At 58.1% G+C, this 22,691-nt stretch overlaps 1 protein-coding gene across 1 annotated transcript; it reads left to right on the forward strand.

The window, feature by feature from the left end:
- The first annotated feature begins 8,956 nt into the window (after positions 1–8,956).
- On the forward strand, positions 8,957–18,936 carry NATD1 (N-acetyltransferase domain containing 1). Its single transcript, XM_060081221.1, has 3 exons — positions 8,957–9,075; positions 14,968–15,086; positions 16,424–18,936. The coding sequence occupies exons 1-3, from the start codon at positions 8,970–8,972 to the stop codon at positions 16,538–16,540; spliced, it is 342 nt and encodes a 113-aa protein (XP_059937204.1). The 5' UTR covers positions 8,957–8,969; the 3' UTR covers positions 16,541–18,936.
- The last annotated feature ends 3,755 nt before the right edge of the window (positions 18,937–22,691 follow it).

Here is a 22,691-nt window from a genome sequence, read left to right on the forward strand (position 1 = left end):
CTCACCCAGTTGGGGCAGGCCCCACAGAAGGGACAGAGGCCATGGGTTCAGCCTGGCCCAGCAGTCAAGCACTCAGGCTGAGGGGACAGGGTACCTGGGCTCAAATCCTACTCTGCCACTGATTTATTGAGTCACTTGGTCTCTCTCAGCCTCAGTTTCCTCGTCTGTAAAATGGGGCCATAACAGCTACTCCCTGGAGGGAGATCACTCACGCAGAGCCAGGTGCTCAGTGGTCCCTGTCTGCTTCCACTGGTCCTCCACTCAGCCTTGGGGGACATTTGCCAAGTGACAGTGCTGCAGATGACACGCTCAGGGCATGAGAGCCAGGGCCTCCACAGCACCCCTTCTGGGCTGTGGACTCTGGGTGGCCACACTGGCTCCTTGAACCTCGCCTGTCTCGTCTGGCACATGGCTGTTTTTGTTTTTTTGTTTTGTTTCATTTTGTTTTTTGCGGTACGCGGGCCTCTCACTGTTGTGGCCTCTCCCGTTGCAGAGCACAGGCTCTGGACGCGCAGGCTCAGCGGCCATGGCTCATGGGCCCAGCCGCTCCGCGGCACGTGGGATCTTCCCGGACCGGGGCACGAATCCATGTCCCCTGCATCGGCAGGCGGACTCTCAACCACTGCGCCACCAGGGAAGCCCTCATCTGGCACATGGGACTCGGATCCTGGGTGCTGTGATGAGGTTCAAATGAGGGGCATGTCTGTGCATGCTGGCACGAGGAGTGTGGGCTGGAGATGGGAGGGATGTGGCTCCGTCCTGCAGGCAGAGTGGGGCGGGTGAGGCGAGGCCATCTCTGCAGCCTCCTCTGGGCCCAGCCAAGCGTCCAGGGCCGGCTGGATGGTTTTGATAAGTGAACATGTAAACAACAAACAACACAGATGTCCTGGGCTCCAGCGGAGGCTGGGCCCCCTCAGGGAGTTCCAGCAAAGGGGACCTGGGGGGATGGGGTTCGGGCAGCCTTGTTGCAGGTGCCATGAGGAGTTTGGGCAGAGAGGCGTGAGGTCTTATTCTATCCACAGGACAAAATCGAGTGATAAATAACAGTAGTAAAAAGAATAATAATGATAAGAGTACCCACTTACTTAGTGTTTATGGTGTTATTTAATCCTCAAAATAACCCTGAGAGAAAATATTTGCAAAACACATCTCTGATAAAGGGCTTGTACCCAGAATATACAAAGAATTCTTACAAGTCAATCATAGGAAAACAAACAACCCAATAAAAAATGTGCAAAAGCCCTGAACAGACACCTCACCAAGGAAGCTATCCAGACAGCAAACAAGCCAATGAAAAGATGCTTTCACCACCAGTCACCAGGGTTGCAAACTGAGACCACGGAAAGAGTCCATTGCACACCTGTTAGGACAGCTAAGATTTTTTTTTATACACAGATTTTTAAAAATTGAAGTATAGTTGATTTACATTGTTGTGTTAATTACTGCTGTACAGCAAAGTGATTCACTTACACATTTACATATATTTTTTCATACTCTTTGCCATTATGGTTTTTCATAGGATGTTGAATATAGTTCTCTGTGCTATACGGTAGGATCTTGTTGTTTATCCATCCTATATATAAAAGCTTACATCTGCTACAAACATCTTGGCAATCTCCTATAAAGTCAAATCTATACCTACCTACGACCCAGCCATTCTATGCCTAAGAGAAATGAAAACCTACACTGACACACACACAAAACTTGTGTGTAAGTATTAATAGCAGCTTTATTCATTATAACTAAATCCTGGAAAGACCCCAAATGCCCACATAACTTGCGAATGGACAGACGAATGTGGTCAATCCGTCAATGGGCGACTCCTCAGATACAAAGAAACGAACTCCAGATATGGGAACAACATGGTGCGTCCCAAGGGCGTTGAGTCCAAGATGCCAGACCTAAAAGGTGACACTCGGCACGATTCCGTTTGAATGCCATTGTGGAAAAGGCAAAACTAGACACAAGACAGAGCCGTGGCTGCCAGGGCGGGGGCGGTGGGTTAACCGCAAAGGAGCTCAAGGGAACTTGTGATAAAGGAAATGATGCTTGTGGTGGTCGTTGCGTAACTATACATTTGCCAAAAATTGTCAAACACACTTAAATGTTGAATTTTATTGTATGCAAATTATACCTTATTAAAGCTGGCGTTGGGGGTGGAGGGAAGCCTGTCTTCCCTTCCTGTTGGGGCAGTCCCTGCTGTGTTACAGATGAGGAAACCGAGGCTCAGAAGGTGACGTGATGGCTCTGAGGCCTGTGGCAAATGCTGACCTGAGGGGATGTGGACAGGTTGGCAGTGAGGCTGGTGGGAAAGCCTCACTCAGGTGGAGCCAGGGCTGGGGGAGCCAAGGCTGTGGAGGGAAGGGCTCAGGCCCAGGGCAGCCTGTGGGAAGGCTGCTGGAGATGCTGAGATTTCAAGGACGCAGGGCAGAGGGACATGTGACAGCACCAATGTGCACAGGGCAGCAGGCAGGAGCCTTCTCATCCGAAGCTGTGGCTCAGAGAGGTCAGGTGAGTCCCCACAGCAAAGCCGGTGACAGAGCCGGACCTGCCGACTCCAAAGCTAGTGTCCTTGCTCTGGGGACAGAGGGAAAACAGGAGGCCTGAGGCTTTTGATGAACAGCCCAGTCCATTCATTTCTCTCTGGGCCTCAGTTTCCACCTCCATGAAGTGGGGGGAGAGAGACGAAGGCCTGAAAAGCGCTGCCTGGGCCCCGTCCCCACGTGGCCGACACCTGCTCTCACGCTGGGTGGGGAAACCAATCAGGAAGGTAGGTCAGCGGCCAGAGGGGACACTCCCTCCTCCCTGGGCCTCAGTTTCCCCGGCTCGTGGGAGCAAACTGGCTAAATGACAGGTGGGAAACTGGGGGCCACAGTTAGCACCCACACACATTCTGCTTTACCTCCATGCCTGTCTTTTCCCCCCTTTCCCCTCAAATTTGTATTATGCAAAGCTTAAAGCACACGGGAAGTAGCAGCCTGGGCCAGCCATGTTCACGCGGAGCCCCTGGGCTCTCTCGCTGGCATAAGCTTTTTCTCTGAACCCTTCAGCATGTGTCCCTGGAGAACAAATACATTTTCCTCGTAACCACAACACGATTATCCCACCTGAGAAAAAAGCCATCATGCCACAGACACCTAATACACAGGCCACATTCAAGTACCCCATTAACCCCGCATGTTTGTTATGGCTGATTTTTTTTTCAAACCAGGATCTGACAAGATTCACATATTCTACTTGGTTTTATCTCTTTTTTCCCCACAATTTTTTTTTTTGGCCGCGCTGAGAGGTATGTGGGATCTTAGTTCCCCAACCAGGGATCAAACCCGTGCCCCCTGCAGTGGAAGCATGGAGTCCTAGCCACTGGAACGCCAGGAAAGTCCCCACATTTTTAATTTAAAAAAATTTTACTTCTCCAGGCCTTCCCTGGTGGCGCAGTGGTTGAGAGTCTGCCTGCTGATGCAAGAGACACGGGTTCGTGCCCCGGTCCGGGAGGATCCCACATGCCGCGGAGCAGCTGGGCCCATGAGCCATGGCCGCTGAGCCTGCGTGTCCAGAGCCTGTGCTCCGCAGTGGGAGAGGCCACAACGGTGAGAGGCCCGCGTACCGAAAAAAAAAAAAAAATTTACATCTCCAGAAGAATGGCCAGAATCCTGCAATGAACATGTAGACGGACGTTACCTGCCAGATCCTCTGTCTCTCTCTGCTAACCATTTAAGAGTAAGCAGCAGCCACGTGTAATTGTGCAGTTAATCAGTTGCCATCATTTAAGTATTAGGAGGCCTCACTTCATTTTTTCTTTCCAGCTCTTACTGAAACGTCAGAAGACCCGGCCAGGTTTCCCACGTGAGCTGTCAGCCCCAGTGGGGGAGGCAGTGCAGGAAGCCCCACTTTGCCACACTCCGCACTGACCCCTTTTGCCTAGCACCCGCCTGCCTTCCCAGTCCCTGCACCATAGCAGGCCTGGGCCCACCCCCATTGCACTGTTGACCCCGATCTACCCCAAGGGCCTCAGGGCCTCAGGCCATCTCGGGAGCCTCCTTGGTCAGGCCTGCCCGGAGGCCCGTCCCGTCCTCCACCTGGAATGTCAGCCCTGGCCTCAGCCTTCCCGGCTCTGAGTCCTGGCTCCACCACCTCCCCCCAGAGGGCTTCAGCAGTCCAGTGCTCTCAGCTCGATGGATCCTGGCTCCTCATGGGGGTGAGAGAGAAAATGAGACTTTGCCCGGGAAGCACCCAGCACACACTCAGTGCAGTGACAGCCTGGCGCCTGATCCAACGGCCCAGTGACAGGGGCCGCTCAGAGGATCATTGTCTCCTTAAGATGGAAGAGTCACAGTTGCGACAGAGGCTGTATTTAGAAACGACTCAAGTGCCTGACAGTAAAGGGCCATGGAGCGGGGGGTGCTGCCAGGGCCTTGCCCTCTGCTACTGACGTCATGGTGTCCACTCAGCGGATGACCACACACTGGGCGAAGGGCGGGTCTTTGGCACGTGCTGGCACCGACCGGGCTGCAGGACCTATGGTTCAGTGACAGCCCTCACTTTGGGTTTATATGCTAACTTTGGGGTTCAAATGGGAAGAAAGAATATACATTTGTATTTACTTGGGTTTATGTGTGGAAAACTGGAAAAATTCATAGCAAGTGAGAATGCTTCCCTCTGTGAGGCAGGGGAGGATGGGGAAGATGGGAGAGGGAGGTAGAGTGTCCCCTGGGGCTTGTGTATATTTTGTTTTAGTTTTGGAAACGTGAATATATTACATAATCAAAAATTAAATATAAGAATATTCTTGAAGAATGATTCTGTGGTTTCCTATATATTAACAAAGGAACTTGCTCACAGTATACTGTTAAATGGGAAAAAAGACTACAAAACAGTGAATATGAGTCCACTTGTGCTGGAGGAAACACTCTACCTGTATGTAAAGAGCTCACATGAACAGTTTGGGGGCCTTATTTGCTGAGTTCCCAGACTCTAGAACCAGGGCACTTGCTCCATACAAGGAAGGAAGGAATGACGTCGCAGGAGGAGAAGCCACCCAGGAGGACACGCCACCCCAGCCGTGGACCTCAGAGGGGCTCGGCCTCCTGGATATTTTCCTGATTATTTGGAAGACTGTAAGTCAGGCCCCTCGTGCATCCACTCAGGCAGGAAGGACAGGAGAGGCTCTGTCCCAGGGTGGAGGCAGGGAGGGGGGCACTGGGCGGGACGGTGAGCTCCCGGGGGAGGATGTGGGGCTGGTGAGCAGCACAGGGTCAGGGGTCATAAAAGTGCTTTACAACTGGGTTGTGATGGCAGCTGCATGGGGTACACATTTGTCAAAACTATAAAAAGGGGTCATTTTTGCTATATGTAAACACTACCTAAAATGTTTTTTAATAAAAGAAAAAAACACAGAAACAAACACCATAGCCACGACGGGTACGCTGGGCTTCATTTTATAATTCTCTCTACTTACATATGTGTTTGAAATTTTCCAATATTAAAAAACAAACAAACAAAAAACCTAAGATCCCTGGTCTGCTCAGAACCCTCCCACGGCCCCTCCTGGCTCAGAATGAAAGCTGAAGACGCCACATGGCCTCAGCTCTTTAAATCCACCCCAGGGTCTTTGCACTGGCTGTTCTCTCTGCCTGGACCAGGCTCCCTCACCTCCTTCAAGTCTTTCATTAAAAAAGCCCGGTTGTAGAGGTCTGTCCTCGATACCCGCTCTGAAACCTCTCCAAAGGCACCTCCTCCCCTCCCCGGCACTGAGTCTCCCTGGGCCCTTGTCTCAGTGAGATGGACCACGGATTTATTTCCTTCTTGGTGCCTCTCCCTCCCCTAGAATGTCAGCTCCTGAAGGGCAAGGAGTTTGGTCTGTTCACTGGATGCCCCTAGAATAGTGACTGGCACATAGTAGGTGCTCAATAAATATTTGCTAAATGAATTAATGGCTGACCGAATAAATGATACCCTATATACAATACATGGGACCCTGTCTCCGTGTGGCCCCACCAAGCTTTGGCCATTGGGGCTTTCATGACCCAGGGCCCATCTCCCCAGGACTGCTGGGACCCAGCTTTGCTTTCTAACTTTGGGGGGGTCACAGGTTCATTCAGGAGCCCCTCCCCAAGGCTCCTCCGTGACCAGCATGCTTTGGTGTTGAAAGATAGAGGCAAGTCTTTTCAACTCTGTAAAGCCTGATTGCTTGCTTTACTCTTTGATTGATCCACTGCCTGTTCCACAGAGGATTTCCACAAGGTTTAAAGACCCCAACAAGATAATAGACATTTAAAACTAGGACAGAAAGAAGGGAATCAAAAACAGGGAGGATCCTGGGCTCTTATGGTGGACCTGGTGTGCCCTCGGCCCTGCCAGGAATCTCCCCTGGACCCAAGAGGGCTGAGGAGCTTCGATGAGGGCCTTCCAAGGGAGGTGAGCTTGGACAGCAGCGCATGCAAAGGCCCAGCATGGGAAACAGCATAGCCAGTTGATGGAATTTCCAGAAACTTGTTCTGGCTTCCCCACACCGCTCAAGTTCTTTGGAGACAAAGAAATCACCTGAGACACACACAAGGTTACGTCTTGCTCAGGATTGCAGCCAGCCCTGACTCAGCTCAAGTCAAGACCCCCTCTGACCCCAGGATCCTTTTCTATCTCCTTGTATGTGATGACTCACTCCTCAGCCCTGTTTTGTTTCCAAACTCTGTGACACAACACACACTTTTTTTTTTTAATCTGCTAGGATAGGATATTCTCAATAAATATATCTGACAAAGGACTAATAACCAGACAATAAAAAGAACTCCAAAAAAAAAAACCTAAACAAACTTAAACAGGCACTTCACAAAAGTAGATATCCAAACGGTCAAGGAGTGGATGAAAAAGGTTCAACGTCATGGGTCATCAGGTAAATGCAAACTTAAGCCAGTTAGTGACGACTTCACACTCATCAGACGGCTAGAACTAAAGGGACTGACAGTACCAAACGTAACTCTCAAAATTGTTGGCAGCAGTGTAAAAATGGTACAACCACTTTGGAAAAAGGCCTGGCAAGTCCTCATAAAACTCAAGGTACACTGACTATAAGACGCAGCCACCTGCAAGGAGCACCATGCTCAAGAATGTCCACAGTACATTTATTCATAACAGTCAAAATCCAAAAACAACCCAAAGGCCCATCAACAGCAGGCGGATAAATTGTGGAATATGTATACGATGGAATACCATTCAGTGATGAAAAAGATACAACCACAAGGATTAACCTCACACATAAAATGTTGAAAAAAAGAAACTAGACCCTGAAAGTGCATACTATATGATGCTGTTTACATGAAGTTCTAGGAAAAGCAAATTAGTCAAGTGGTGGGGCACTGGCTGGAAGGGGGAAACACAAGGGTCGGGTATCTGGTATTGGGCAGTGGTCACGTGGGAGTGACGTCATGCTTACACCTTCATTACCGAACGAGTAAAACCTGCAGTCACCTGACTCGGTGGGCTGCTTCTGATCTGAGCAAAGCTGGGGGGGGGAGGGGTTGTCCAGTCCCCTTTCAAAAAAGTAGTCTGGTCCTCACACCCCCAGTCCTGTGTGTCCTCAAGCAAGTCCCTGGACCTCTTGGGACTCAGTCCTCCCCCCAGCCCCCACTTGAGTGGCTCCAGGCATCTCCAAGGCGCTTCCCGCGCTGCTGCCTCTGGGGTAGAGGTGGCATTTCACCGGATCCAAAGCAAGCAAGGTGACCTCGCAGGCCTCCCCGGCCCCCTGTCCTCCCGGTGACAAGGGGTTAAGCGCACCTACTTCCCAAGCTTCGCTGGGGCTTTGCTCAGCGCAGGCACACAGCAAGCACTTAAAAAGTGGTGGGTGCGAGGAACTTCCCTGCTGGCGCAGTGGTTAAGAATCTGCCTGCCTAATGCAGGGGACACGGGTTCAAGCCCTGGTCCGGGAAGATCCCACTTGCCGCGGAGCAACTAAGCCCGTGCACTACAACTACTGAGCCTGTGCGCCGCAACTACTGAAGCCCGCGTGCCTAGAGCCCATGCTCCGCAGCAAGAGAAGCCACCGCAAGGAGAAACCGCGCACCCCAAAAGTAGCCCCCGCTCGCCACAACTATAGAAAGCCCGCGAGCAGCAACGAAGACCCAAAGCAGCCAAAACTAAATAAATTTAATTTTTTTTTTTTATTTTTTTATTTTTTTCTGTACGCGGGCCTCTCACTGCTGTGGCCTCTCCCGTTGCGGAGCACAGGCTCCGGACACACAGGCTCCGCGGCCATGGCTCGCGGGCCCAGCCGCTCCGCGGCATGTGGGATCTTCCGGGATCGGGGCACGAACCCGTGTCCCCTGCATCGGCAGGCGGACTCTCAACCACTGCGCCACCAGGGAAGCCCAAAACTAAATAAATTTAAAAAAAAAAAAAAGTGGTGGCTGCGAGGGGACGGTGAGAATTGACCTACAGGTCGTCACGTGTCTTTTTTTTTTTTTTTTTTTTTGCGGTACGCGGGCCTCTCACTGTTGTGGCCTCTCCCGTTGCGGAGCACAGGCTCCGGACGCGCAGGCTCAGCGGCCATGGCTCACGGGCCCAGACGCTCCGCATGTGGAATCTTCCCGGACCGGGGCACGAACCCGTGTCCCCTCCATCGGCAGGCGGACTCAACCACTGCGCCACCAGGGGAGCCCCGTCACGTGTCTTTGAGAAGGGGTCCGTGGGGGCCCCAGAGTCTCCTGCCAGCTGAGGCCAGAGCCCCAAGGGCCCAGGCGCGAAGCTGTGAGCGGCGCGGCGCCTTTAAGAGCCAAACGGAATGCACCAAAACAGAGCGGCCGCGCGCTCACTGGCCGCGCGCTGCACGTGACCGCACAGCTGATTTCCTGCCCCCCTTTTTTGTTGCTGCCGCCGCCGAGTGTCAGTTTCTGCGCCGCCGCCTGCGGTCGGCCCACGGTGCGGGTCCGCGCGCCTCTCGCGGCCGCGCGCCCGCAGCCCGGGTCCCAGCGCCCATGGCGCACTCGCCGGCCGCCGTGCCGCCGGGCGCGCCGGAGCAGGGCTGCCCCATCCGCGTGGAGCACGACCGTAGGCGCCGCCAGTTCACCGTCCGGCTCAACGGTAACGCGGGGCCCGGCCCGCCCCCGCCTTTTGTCTGCGCGCCGCGGGGCTGGGGGCGCACTCGCGGGCCGGGTGGAGGCGGGCTGCCGGGAGAGTCGAGCCCGCGCCGGGCGCCCGGGGTGGAGAGGGCCCCGGGGAGGCGGAGGCAGGCGCCAGGCAGCTCCGATCCCGCCTCGGCCCCGGGGAACCCGCACCTGCTTGGCCTGGCTGTTTTCCGGGCTGCTGCCGAGGTCCTGGGGATAGTGGTGAGCCACCACCTCCCCTTTCCTCGGTGTTCAATGGCTTCTGGCTGCCCCTGGGAACCTTAGCTTTTCTGCACCAAGGGGATTGGAAGAATCCTCTGGGCCGACCCGGGGCTAACAGACAGAGGGACTTCTGCCTGGGAGGGGCGGGGGGTGTAGAGGGATGGTGTCGCCATCAGACCCCAGAGGCTCTGGGACTTTGGCTAAGTTGCCTCATCTCTGTGCGCGCCAGTTTCTCCGTCTCTACAATTGGGTACACCAGCGCATAACTCCTGGCTGGTGGTAAGGACCAGATGCCCCAGTAAGAGTAAGGTTCAGAACAGCGCCTGCGGCAGGTAGTAAATGTTGGTGAACATTGACTGAGTATTATTATTATTATTATTATTATTATTATTATTTTGGCCCAGAGGCGCAGCGTGCGGGATCTTAGTTCCCCCACCAGGGATGGAACGCGTGCCCCCTGAAGTGGAAGCACTGGAAGTGCAGAGTCTTAACCACTGGACCGCCAGGAAAGTCCCTGGGCATTACTTTTAAACCAGAAGCAAAGTCAAGTCCTCATTTCCTGTAAAGAAAGCTTCCACCACTTACTAGCCCGCACTCCCTCCGCCTAAGAGGTCTGGGGGTGGAAAGTGGAATTATGAAATGGAGGAGTGAACTTTCATCCGTGTCCCACCACTTCTGCCTTAATAACTTCTTCTTCCCTCCCAGCTGGGCCCCCTGTGGCAGTGTCCAAGCTGGAAGGGCCCTTATGGGCCGCTGTGCCCATTTCTGAGGAGGGAAGGGGCAGGCTTCCTGAGGTGGGGGGGATGTGCAGAGCCCGGATGGGGTCCTACCTGGGCCCACTCCTCCCACCTGCACTTGGACAGCCGGGAGGGGCTGGGACCTGGAGCGCGGACCCTCCTCAGAACCCCCTTTTGGGCTGTGCTGTGCACTGAGCACATCCCTGTCACAACATCCTTGTGACCTGGGCATCACCACCGCAGCTCAGGGGAGTAAGCCGAGGCCAGCGCAGGGGAGGAGCGCAGGCCGGAACTCAAACACGTGTCTTTCCACCTGGAGGCATGTACTTCCACTGCCATGCTGCCTGCAGTGGCCCGGCTGGCTGGCCAGCCGTGACTCTCCGGGCCCCGCTGCTCTCGTTGGACGAGGCCCCATGGGTTTTCAAATCCTCTTTCTGAAGCTCCAGAGAGGGCTTAGATTCCTTTGGGGGGGCTCAGGAGGCCCTAGACACTCAGAGAAAGAAGAAAAAGGGAATGTTTGGGGTTTTCCTTCTTTCTTTCCCTAGTGAGTACAGCCAAAGGACACCCCTCTAGACTTGGCTGAGGTCAGAGCTGGACGTGACCAGCCATCTTTCTAAACTTGCCCCTCTGTTGCCTACTGCTCAGATGGCTAACTGTAGAGTGGACCGGGATCTCCAGCCAAGCCCAGGAGTAGCTCCTCGCCCGCCCGCGAGGTGGGGGCTGTGCAGCCAGGCCGGACCTGGTCTGGGTGTATATAGGGGGCGGGGAGTCACCTGTGCCCAAGCCCCCACCCCACCCCAGCTGGGGAGGGGAACGGCCTGCCGTGGTGTCTCCTGACCTGCAGGCAGGCCCCGGAGGCCAGCTCACTGCACCCAGTGAGAGATGTGGACACTGAGGCCGAGAGGCAGAGCGGCCCTGGGGCTCCAGGTGCAGGTGTGTACCGGCCATCCCCTGGCAGAGCTGGGCTGATGAGCCTCCAGCAGGCTCCAGGTCTGGGAAGAGAAGAGGTTTGAGCAGCTGTGTGCATGCAGTCCTCAGGAGGCCCCATGCAGGCAGAGTCGTTTTATCCTCAGCCTTGGTGGGGGGTGGCGGTGTTGTCTGAACTGCTCTGCCCATTTTACAGAGGAGGAAGCTGAGGCAGGGAAAGTGACTGACCTGCCCAGGGGCTTGCACCTTGGAGGTAGAAGAACTAGGATTCATTCCACAAGTGTTTATTGAACACCTACTACGTGTTGCGAAACGTTGTTGTAGGTGCTGGAGGTTCCTGGGACCGACCGTCTGGGGGGCAGTGGACGATAAGGTGTAGAGCATCCTAGAGAGCAAGACTGGTGAGAAATAAGGTTGGGTGTCAGGAAAGGGCTCTTTGTTTGTTTGTTTGTTTCGGCTGCGCTGCGCGTCATGTGGGATCTTAGTTCCCTGACTAGGGATCGAACCCGTGGCCCCTGCATTGGAAGCGCAGAGTCTTAACCATTGGACCACCAGGGAGGTCTCAAGGGCTGTTGTTTAGAGTCAGGTGTCTGGGAGGGCCGCCCTGGGAAGGAGGCAAGGAAGCGAGCTACAGTGGGAACGGCAGTCCATGTGGAAGGGGAGGCAAGTGCAAAGGCCCTAGGATGCCTGGTGTGTATCGGGAGCGGCAGGGATGGGAGGACGGAGAGGCTGCATAGCAGAGGAAGTCAAGAGGTCTTGGGGGCAGGTGGTGCGGGGCCGTGGAAGGCATTGTGAGGACTTGACTCCGGGTGAGGTGGGTGCCTGGGAGGGTCCTGAGCAGAGGGCGGGTGGGATGTCCTGGGCTCCCTCTGGCTGCTCCGGGGCAAGACAAGAACAAGGATGGCTACTGCTCTGGAGCAGGCGGTGTGAGAGGAGGGGAGAGATCCCAGCTCCTGGATGGTTGCTGAAAGAAGCGTGGATGGGTCTTGCTGATGTGGGCTATGAGAGAACGCAGGTGCCCAGGCTTGTCTGGTCCCCAGATCCAGGGTCTGGAAAGCTAGCTTGTATCACCATTTCATCAGTGGGGAAACCTCAAAGCCAGAACTGAGCTCCCACCCCTGGGCGGCCCCACCCTTGGCCTTTGCTTTCCCCTCTCAGCCAGCGCCGAGTGTCCCATTTGCTCCAAGAAGTGTCATTTGGGGGTCCTAGAACCCAGCGCCTTCCACATCCTCCCCAGCCCCCACTTTGCAGATGGGAAGACTGAGGCCCTGGGGGCAGCAGGGCTGAAAGCGCAGCAGAGGCCTCCTACATTCAGATCCCAGTTCCCGGGCAGGAGGCCCCAGCTCGAGCCACGTTGTGCCCCCAGGGGCACAGAAGTCCTGGGATGCATGCTAGAGCGGGTCCCTGGGCAGGGTGCCTGGGTGGGGGGACCAGCTGGGCCTGTGGGTGGGCTTCCTGGGCGGCCCTCAGGGTCTGCCCTCTCACGCTTCCCAGCTCTGAGCCACCAGCACGTGGCCCCTGCAGGTGGAGATGCCCAGAGAAGCCAGGCAGTGCTGCCCGCCCTGGGCTCCCTCTCCCACTTGTCCTTGGCCAGCTACCTCCCAGAGGGCGCAGAGGACCTGGGTTCTGGCTTTGCCTCTGCCTCAGCCTCATCGTCTGTATAACAGGCGTTTTGATCTGCTGGGCCTGCTCTCGGAACTGGTGCAGGCAGGGCGGAGACCGAGGGAAGGTCTCCTCGTTTGCCAGGTTGCTTTAACTTTTCTCAAAACCAGTCACAGCCCATGATCTCGACGTGACTCTCAGGCCCAGGAGGGAGGTAGCGGTTGTCCCAGACCTGGTGAGGTCTGAGGTCTCCTGGCAGAGCTGGGACTGGAAGCCGGGGCCCTGGCTGGCTCCATGGCCCCCAGATGGCAAGTACTGGCCCAGCCCGGAGAAGGGCCTGGGGTCCAGCCAGGCTGCCATGAGCAGAGGCTGTGGGATCCACGGACCCAGATGCCGGGGATGGGGTGGCCGTGGTGCCCAGGGGGGCAGGTCAGGGGGGTCTCCGGCGGGAGGCGCCAGGCAGAGGGAGCACCCGACCGAGGCTGGGTGGACGTGAGGGGCCACGAGGAGGCCCCTGAGCAGAGGACGGACAGGATGTGACTCAGCTTCCACGGGGGGCGCAGGGGCCGGCGGAGGTATGAAGTGGCTAGATTCCGGGCATGTTTTGAAAGCTGTGCCCACGGGCCTGCCGGAGGTCAGAGCAGAGGCTGAGAGACGTATGAGAAGGGCCTCGGGGTGTGGCCGTCTCCAGGCAGCGTGGGGCAGTGGGGACTGGGCGGTCTCTGCGGTCACTGAGGCCCAGGTGTTCCAGGGCTGTCCTCTGGCGTCTGGCTCCTCCGCAGCCCAGGGAGGTGTGGGGCGGGGAGAGGGGTCAGCGTCACGCCCTTTCCCTCACATGCAGCCACGTCTGCCCCGCGGCCCGATACCCTTCTGCTCCTCTCAGCCGCAAGACCCGGGGCCCCAGACAGCTCCACACATGCCGAGCTGCTCCAGAGCCTCGGTTTCCCTGTTTGTCGACGGGGCTGTGAGAACCCTGCCCATTTTGTAAGGTTCTCGTGAGGATTGGTGTGTGCAGGGGCTGAGTGCGCCCCACCAATGTGAGCTGCAGCTGTCCTGTCCTGGTGTCCCCAAGGGCGTGGGGTCGGGCTCCGGGGAGGCACTGGGCATACAGGAGCCACGAACCGGCCTCCAGTTCCTGCTGTGCATCTGGCACAGAGAACAGCAGGAGTTTGTGGGGCAGGTATTTCTTGGGCATCTGCCACGGCCCGGGCACTGGGGATGTGGTGGTGACTGAGCCCCTGGGACCACCAGGAGCTGGCGGGGTGGAGGGGCAGAGAATCCCCCAGGCCATCCTGGGATCTGGTCCATCTGTGGCCCAAGTGGTCACTCAGGAATGCTGACGGAGGCGATGGGTGAGCAAGTGAGCGGGGACCGGGAGCAGGCTGACAGGGGCTCCAGACCCCGCCCCCTCTCTGCAGGGGGGCCACAGTGCAGAAGCGGAGGTCTGCACAGTGCCTATGAAGCCCCGAAGTGGCCTGCTGCCCTGCGTAAACATTCTGCCTCGGGGCCTTTACGCTGGCTGTGCCCTCTGCCCACCCCTCCCCTGCTCTTCCCTCAGACGTCTGCTGCTCCCCAGTTACCCCTCAGCTCAGAGGTTTCCTCCTGGGAGGTCTCCCCTGACCTCCCTGGCTAAATGCCCGTCTCCCCTGGCCCAGATTATTTTTTCCTTCATACACTTGAAACTTCCTGAAATAGTAACCCATGGAGTTGTCCTCAGCTCCTGAAACAGTGTCTGGGCCTTAGTGAACTTTTGTCAAGGGGAACAGGTGGACAGATGGGTGGATGGGATGCCTGGGCAGGTAGATGGGCAGGCAAATGGGGGCCGGATGGGTGGGTGGGTGTGTGGTTGGATGGACAGACAGACAGGAGGATGAGGAACTGAAGACTTGGGTTGGAGGAACTCCAGTTAAATGTTTTTCCAGCAGGAAAACAGGGTAGACCAGAGTGCCAGGCCTGAGAGGGCATGAAGGCCAGTTTGCTCTGCCTCCTGTGCCTGGCGTGGCTTTCCTGTGTGCCCCTCCTTCTGCCCTTCCCCAGGGTCCGGTGGGTGGTCCTACTCTCTTGTCTCTTCAGGCTCTGGTTTAGTTGGCGACTTGCTGAGCTCTGCTCTTCATCCAGCGCTGGGCCTGGGGCTCCGAGACCCTCGGGCAGGTGCTCCGGTGGGGATGCAGAGAGCTGGGCTTTGGGGGCGCCGGGGGCCCTGGGATGCTGGCACCCTAATGAGGAATGTTCTGTTACATCCATACTTTATGGACGCGGAACTGAGGCGCAGAGAGGCTCTTCCAGAACCAGCTCCCCAGCCGGGTTCCAAACGCCTGCACCTCCAAGGTCCAGGCCTCCGTGCCGGCTCGGGCCTCACCCGCCAACCACCCTCCCCACAGGGTGTCACGACCGGGCTGTCCTGCTCTACGAGTACGTGGGCAAGCGGATTGTGGACCTGCAGCACACGGAGGTCCCCGACGCCTACCGCGGGCGTGGCATCGCCAAGCACCTGGCCAAGGTAGGGGCGTGGGGGCTGCCCCCAACTCACAGGAGACCACGCCCCGGGGGCCGGGCCCCGCCCTCCCGCGGCTGCGGCCGTCTCGCCCCCTTCCCTTCCTCTCCGGGCCAGGCCCCGCCCTCCTCCCGCGGCTGCGGCCGCCTCGCCCGCTTCCCCTCCTCTCGAGGCCAGGCCCCGCCCTCCTTCCGCGGCTGCTGCCGCCTCATCCTCTTCCCCTCCAATCGGGGCCGGGCCTCCGGGCCCCCACCACCACACGCACACACCTGCCTGGTGCCGGGAGCTCACTGCCGGGACCCCATGTCTGGCACGTAGTAGGTGCTCCGTGAACCCTTGCTGAACAGGTGTACAGACATTGGAGTGACTTGGCTCTTGTCCCTGCATCCCCAGCCGCTAGGAGAGCAGCTTGGGCTTCAAGGGGCTTTGACCTGGAGCAGAGCTCGGCCTTGCGTTCCCCCGACGGCTGCTGGGGCCCAGCCCCTCCCCCTGCTGCCCCGCTGCTCCCTCCGCCCCCTCCCCCGGCCCCCCCGGCGGGGGACAGGTGTCTTTCAGTAGCAGCTCGAGCTGGTCTGTGGGCCCACCCCGTTACAAGCGAGGAACCCAGAGTTGCTACCTGGGTAACAGGAGAAGGGATCTGCCAGGGGTGAGGGCGCTTATCTGCAAAATGGGAGAAGAGCCTGGAATCCTGTCACTAGAGGCTCTCGGGTTGAAACCCGGGGTCAGGTGTGGGCCGCTGGGGGGGGGGCCGGACGGTCAGACGGCCGACCAGGAGCCCAGGCGCCTAGTTGGCCCTCGGCCTTTGTCATCAGACCCTCCAGCTACACCCAGACTGTGCTGTACTGTTTCAGCAAACGTTTATTGTGCACCAGTGTGTGCAGGGCACTGGGGCAGGGAGGTGCACCAGACCCACCAGGACGACAACTGCATGCTGACACCCCCACCCCCGGCTGCTGCTCTTGGGATCCCTGTGAAAACTCAGTGACCTCTGCCAGGGGTGGAGGGAGCCCCGGGTGCCCTGACCCAGCCCATAGGGGAGGCTCCTGGAGGAGTGTCCAGTGAAGAATTAGCGGAGGAGTTTGGTGGGCACCCCGGCTCGCTGTGGAGACGGGCGGGCGGGGTTCTCCCAGGGTGGATCCGACCCTGGCCTCTCTCTTCCCTGCCTTGTTCCTCCGGCAATTCACCAGAGCTTCCTGCCCCGGCTTCCCGACTGTAACGGGGGTGGTGGCAGCACCCTGGCTCCATCGGAGACCCCAGGGAAAGCCCGGGGCCTGAGGGGCTGGGCCTCTGAGCCGAGGTGCTGCTGGGGGCCCTGACCGCTCTTCTCTCTGCCCGGCTGCCAGGCCGCTCTGGACTTCGTAGTGGAGGAGGACCTGAGGGCCCATGTCACGTGCTGGTACATCCAGAAGTTCGTCAAGGAAAACCCCCTGCCGCAGTACCTGGAGCGCCTGCAGCCGTAGCCCCGGCCCCGCGGGGCCCGAGCCCGCCCACCGGACCCTCCCTCCGGGCCTCGCCCCGGCCTCTGCGTGCTCTCAGGAACCCTGGTCCCCACGGGGACAGACTCAGAGTTATTTTTGTAAGGACGCTCATCTGTGGCCGTGGCCCAGCTGCCGTGGCGAACGGGGCCCGGCTGTTCCTGCTCTGCAGACACCGTGAGGGCCCGCAGTCAGGACCGGAACGTGGACAGGGGCGTCCCTCTGGTCTTTCTGGGTCCCACCTGCTGCTCCCCGCTCCGTGATGGGCAGGGGGGCTGATCTGGGGCCCTGCCAACATGCCCAGGCCGGGTCCTCTCCGCAGATGAGGAGCCACGAGGAACCTTGTGTGCCAACTGCTGGGGGCATCGGGCCAAGCGTGCACGCACACGTCTCCTTACTCCTTGCCATGCCCTTCAGCTCTGCAAGAGGCAGGCCCCCCGAGGCTGCCTTCCCCCCTCCAGCCCGAGTATCTTGGGGGTGCCGGCCTCTCGCTGTGGCTGAGCTTTCTCAAGAGAGGGCCCTTCCGAGCTGGGGTGGGAGGGAGAAAGCCGTCCTCCACGAACCATCCGCACCACCCAAGAGGAAGAAGCAGCTCTGCAGAGGGATTTCCTGTGCAGCCGCCAGACATCAGAGCGTCTCTGCCTTCCTGCGAGCTCGTGGCCCGTCAGGAGCTCTGGGGCCCCTCCCGGACCAGCCTTCCTGGGAACAGCCTGAGGAGCAAGCACCCCAGCACCCTTTGTCCTGTGGGGCCAGCCTTTCTGGGGGCTTCCTCTTGGGGGCTGGTTAGGGCTCAGGGTACCAGCCTCCTCTGCCGTGTTCCCCACGAGGGCTGAATCCACACCTGCTCTTCTGTGGGGCTGGAGGGGAGCCCAGGAGTCCGGTCCCTCTGGGGCTGAGGCGTGAGTGACGTGGCCCCTTCAGCCCTCTGGCTAGGGTGGGCTGCTTGCCCCATTGACTCCTCCCTGCCTGACCTCGGCAGGCATTGGCCTGTGTCCTCTTCCCACTCGTCCGCTCCCAGTCTTGCACCAAGCCCCCCTCCTCCACTGCAGTGGCCTGGGGCCCCCAAACACCTGTGCACAAATGCCTTCTCACCTGGTGGTGGGAACCTCTCTGTCTGCGTGCCTGAAGCCCTGGCAGCCCCAGAGTCCCCGTCCTCAGCATCCCCCACCCTTCCCAGGTCCCAACCCCCAGCCCCCCTCTGGCCTCCAGGAATTCCTGAGAGGGCCAAGGGCACCCACCGCACTCCCAGCTCTGTTTGCAAAGGGATTTTGGGGGAGTCAGGGAGGCCCCTGGGCCTCTACTGTGCTGGCAGGAGGTGGGCTCGGCTGCTGGGCCCCCTCCGAGCCCGGGGGTGTCCCCTTCCTGGTGCAGCAAAAGGAAAGAGTGGGTTGTAGGCCTGAGAGTGGACTGACGGGCAGCCCAGGCTCTGAGCCGTTTCCCTCTCCAGCACCACCCCCTCCCCGTCCACACAACCCTCCCAAGTTCAAGCACAGACTCCATCATGAGAACTTCTCTCCAGTAGCTCAGCGAGCTGGTGCTGATCCCTCTGCAGCCGTTGGGGCAAGGGGCCCAGTTCCAGGAGGCGCTGTCTGTGGGAGGGTGTCCTGCAGCTGTGGCGCAGGGGACCCCAGGGCTGAGTGGCACCAGGGCCCGCCAACCCCCATCCCAGCCTGCACCTGTGTTCTAACAGCAGGTGACTCTGGGTACCCAGCCAGCACGCAGACAAAACACTTAGTACTTGAACCAGGGGATGTGCGGGGCCTCCAGGGCCCCTGCAGCACTGGACCCAGGGACAGCTTGTCCCCAGTTTCTGTAGGTGCGACCCGGGCTTCCTTGCCTAGGGCTGCCTTAAAGTGCCGCTGCTGCTCCCCCTAGAGCCCTCGCCGGCAGCAACGGCCAACTTTCCCGGGTCGGGCTGGGTCCACTGCAGACCCCTGCCCCGGAGCCCCAGCCCCCCTCTGCCAGCACGCCTAACCCCATCCCGCTGTGGCTGGCCACCCCACCCCACCCCGGTGCTACCCTGACTGACTGGCGTCCCAGCCTTGGCCCCCAGCCCCACCCATCCCGGGACACCCGGGGAACTCTTGCTCAGGAGGCAGGTCACGTGGGCCAGTTTGTGTGCCACTGGCAGGGCAGGGGGACAGTCAGAGACCCACCCAGGCCCCCCAAGCAGATCGCCCCCGAGGCCCCGTGCCCTCCTGCCACAGCTAACTTTGTGGGTCTCTCTTTCTCGCCCGGTCGAGACAGGTGGTCACTCACGTGCCTTTCCCACTCAGGACCTGCTGCAGGTGGCGTCTGGGCCAGGGCTGGTCTCCAGACGGATTGCATGACGTACATTTCAATAAAAGGTGTGACCCAGTGCAGCTCCAGGACTGCTTCTGGAAGGGCAGGGGCACTCCCCCGCCCCCGGCCCCTGCCTCTGCTCCACCCCCGTGACAGTCGGGCTCCACCCAGGTTGGGAGGGGCCCTCAGGTGTGAGGGAGGAGTGAGAGGGCAGACCTGGCAGGTGCTCTGCGTTCCCGCATCCTAACTGGCGGCAGCGGAAGCAAGGCTCTGAGAGGCGCAGGTGGCGTCAGGATCTGGGGGCTTTGCCGGCACGGCCCGTGCCTCCTCCCAGGTACGGGCCCCTCTGAGGCCACAGTCATACCCCCGGCACTGGCTCCCCTCGCTGGGAGCAGCTGGACGGGGTGACTAGGAAGAGGCTGTCAGGTCACATCTGCTGCTCTTAGCCCTGTCCCTCTCTCCCCAGGAAGCCTACCCTTGGAGCTCCTGGCCCAGGGGGCCACAGGCCAGGGGCAAGCGTCACTCAGAACACAGACGATGGAGAGCCTCCGGCATGGTGTTTGGAGCCTGAGGACTCCTGGATGGGGCGTGTTCCTCTAGGTCCACCTGGCGGGGGGGGGGGGGGGGGGAGGGGACACGTCGCTGCCCCGACGGAGAGAAAGGGGCTCTGCGGTCACCAGGTCACCAGCCCTCCATCGTGGCCAGCTCGGCTCCCATAGCAGCTCCGTGAGACACCAGGTATTGGGAACCAGAGGCTGGGGGCGGGGGGGTGACAAGGCTGCAGGAAGGCTAGGGGACCATGACCCACGCCCAGTTCCTGCCCCTCCACGTCCACATCCCGTGGCGGAGACTTCACAGGGCAATATCCAGGGACACCCCCAGCAACCGCCCTGCAGCCACCTGGGGTCTAGAAGTAAAACCCAAGTTACCATCTACCCTGAACCAGAATGAAACGGCGGGGCAGGGACAGGACAGACCCAGTAAAGGTCCCACCGGGAGGAGGGAGGGCAGGAGCCGGCAGCCGGGGCAGGAGTCATGGGTGCTGAGTGACCCATGCCCACCCAGCCCTCCTCATCCTGCTTCCCAGTGGCCACCTCTCAGGAGGAGTCTGCACACTTTCTGTGGCTCTTTCCTGACCACGTGGGTGTGACCAGGCTTTGCTCTGAGCAGCAACTCAGGGTCCATGTCCCCTCCAGCCTGCAGAGTCCCCATCCCCAAAGCTGACCACATCCAGCTGTGGAACGGGCATGACGGGGCCCAGGGGCCCCTCGTGTTCCCAGCACTGCTGCAGGGCAGGCTGGGGGTGAGTTCCAGCCATACAAACAAGGAGCCTGTGTTCTGAGGCCTGGATGGGGAGAGAGGAAAACACACCCCCAGTGGGATCTGGATTGGGGGAGGGCTCTTTGCTCACAGCATGGGGCAGGGTCCCCTCAAGGCAGCCTGGCTGGCAAGGTGGTCCTGGGAGGTTCAAAGCCTGGAGTTAGATGGCAGGACAGAGCTGCAGGCACAGCGCGCAGGCACAGCAGGCAGCCTTTGGGTAAAAGAAAGCAGGTTTTTTTAAATTGAGATATAGTTGATGTACAATATTAAATAAGTTTCAGGTGTTCAAGATAGTGATTCAGCCAGCCTGCCCAACACCTCCACAAACAATGCCCTGTATTAAATCCCTTCTGTTTGAAATACCTCGGGTGGATTTCTTTTCCTAGTTAGACACTGACTAATATAGATAAAACTACCCCCATTTTACAGTTGAGAAAAGTGACATTCAGAGAAAGGAAACGACTAACCAAAGGCAAACCCAGTACCTCTCCTCTGTCACCCTGGTCCCGTTACTGGGTCACAATGCTGTCCCCAGCTCTTCCTTGCACACTCTTCATCCAGGCCCCATGCAGATGCCACCTCTTGAAAAGCCCTCTAGCCAGCTGTAATCTCCAAGTCATCTATTACATCATCCTGCTTAGTTTCTTGTTAGTATTTATCATGCACTGAAAACTCTTAATTACTTAGTTGTTTATTCCACTGGACTGGAAACTCCATGAGACCAGGAAGTGTTTGTCTTACTAAATGCTGTGACTCTGGTGCCTGAGAGTACCTGGTACTGACTGTGCACACGACAATTATTTGCTATAAGAATGAATGAAAAGAGTAGTAAGGGAAGTGGCAGAGATTTCTGAGCACCAGCTAGGACCCACCTTTCCTGCTGGCTGCTTCTCTGCCAGCAATCAGGGCTCTCTGGGGGCCCACCGGAATTTCACCTCTCACCATTCAGGCTGTGCCCTCTGTGGGAGCTCAGTTACTACACGCTGAGGGAATCAACCTGCCCATGAATCTTCCAGAAGGTGTCTGTGCACTAGCGGTGATGAACAGGTGACATTCTGGGTGTTTCCACTCAAGTCAGCAGACTGAGGCAGATGGCCTGTTAGAAGTTAAGTGCAAAAGCAAGGAGATGGGGAGATGGTCCCAGGCCCACAGTTGCTTGAGCACTTTCCTCTGTGCACTAGATCCTGGCCTGACTGTTCCCGAGAGACACCATAGCATAGCGAAATCTCGGCAACCAGACAGCTTGGGCTCAAATCCTGGCGCATGACTTTAGCGAGTCACTCAGGTAGGTCCTCCTCATTTGCAAGATGAGAATGTGGATAAAAACAGTGTCACTTTCACAGGGCTGTTGTGAAGATTTAAGAGTTAATCACTTAAAATAATTAGAACAGGGCTTGGCCTGACTTAAATGTCAGTTGATTGTTACCTTGTGTGGTGGTCTGAGTTCTACAGGTGTCATCTTATGTAACACTCATACTGGTCCTCTGAGGAGAGGTGCTACTATCACACCCAGGTTACAAACTGGGAGGCTGAGAAAGAGAGGTTATAAAAGCAGCCCCCCCGCCCCAAAAAGCAACTCCAGATCCAGATCCATGCTTCAAACCCAGCTGTTCTAGAATCCCTAGAAACCCTCTGAATCAGCAAACTGGTCCAGAGAAAACAGACTGATCACAAGGCGAGATGGTCATCGTTCAGAGGTCTCCAGCAGTGCCGCACGCTGTTACCTGGAGGCGGGACTGTGACCCAGCAGGAGGAGCAGGTACTGCTGAAGGATGGTTGGCAGGGAGAGAAAGGCATTTTAGGCACAGCATGGACCATCTGGGGACCTCCGAAACTGCTAACCTGGCTCTGGGCAGGGAAGGGAGGCAGCTGAAGCTGGAGAGGGGAGCAACCTCCACATTACGGAGGGACTTCTGGGTTGCACTTAGGAGCCTGAGTTGCATCTTGTAGGTACTGAGGGCCCGTGACAGACTATTAAGACTATTGTAGACTGTGAACCGGAAGGAAATCGTGAGGAATCCTCAACAATGGGAGCCGCATCTACACCCGACAGCCCTCGGGCCCTGGTTCGCCCAGTTCGGCCAGACCGGGGGTGCTGAGAGCAGGCGCCGTGCTTCCCCCCTCTCTGAACACGGAGCTGATTTCGGCATGAGAGTTGCTTAAATGCTTATGGGACCAACTAATATGTCTAGCAACGCTGTCAGTCGGAAGCAAGGGAGGGACTACAAGTTCAGAGCTGCGACGGGTCCCCCGGATCAGCCCCTGCTCGGAGGGGTCAGCAGGCAGGAGTCACTTGGCTCCGTCCTCCCTCCCGACTTGGCAGGGTCCAGGCAGGGCTCCCGCCGGCGGGGTGAGGGGCCAGCACCCGCCTTCGAAGACGCCCGAGTGCGGGGCTGTGTCCTCGCCACCACGGCCGGACGAGGGTGCGACGTGCGCGGCGCCCCGTCTCTCCCAGCAGTCATCACACGTTAAATTCTCCCCTTTCTCCGCTTCCAGACACTCTCTGCCAACAGCCTGCCAGCAGGGACACCCT

The sequence above is a fragment of the Mesoplodon densirostris genome, chromosome 18 (assembly GCF_025265405.1).
Source record: "Mesoplodon densirostris isolate mMesDen1 chromosome 18, mMesDen1 primary haplotype, whole genome shotgun sequence".
In the NCBI taxonomy this organism is placed as follows: domain Eukaryota; kingdom Metazoa; phylum Chordata; class Mammalia; order Artiodactyla; family Ziphiidae; genus Mesoplodon; species Mesoplodon densirostris.

Coding starts and splice junctions, on each gene's coding strand:
- NATD1 (XM_060081221.1), top strand. CDS start 8,970: ATGGCGCACTCGCCGGCCGCCGTGCCGCCGGGCGCGCCGGAGCAGGGC. Junction 9,076..14,967: donor GTTCACCGTCCGGCTCAACG/GTAACGCGGGGC, acceptor CCCTCCCCACAG/GGTGTCACGACCGGGCTGTC. Junction 15,087..16,423: donor TCGCCAAGCACCTGGCCAAG/GTAGGGGCGTGG, acceptor CCCGGCTGCCAG/GCCGCTCTGGACTTCGTAGT.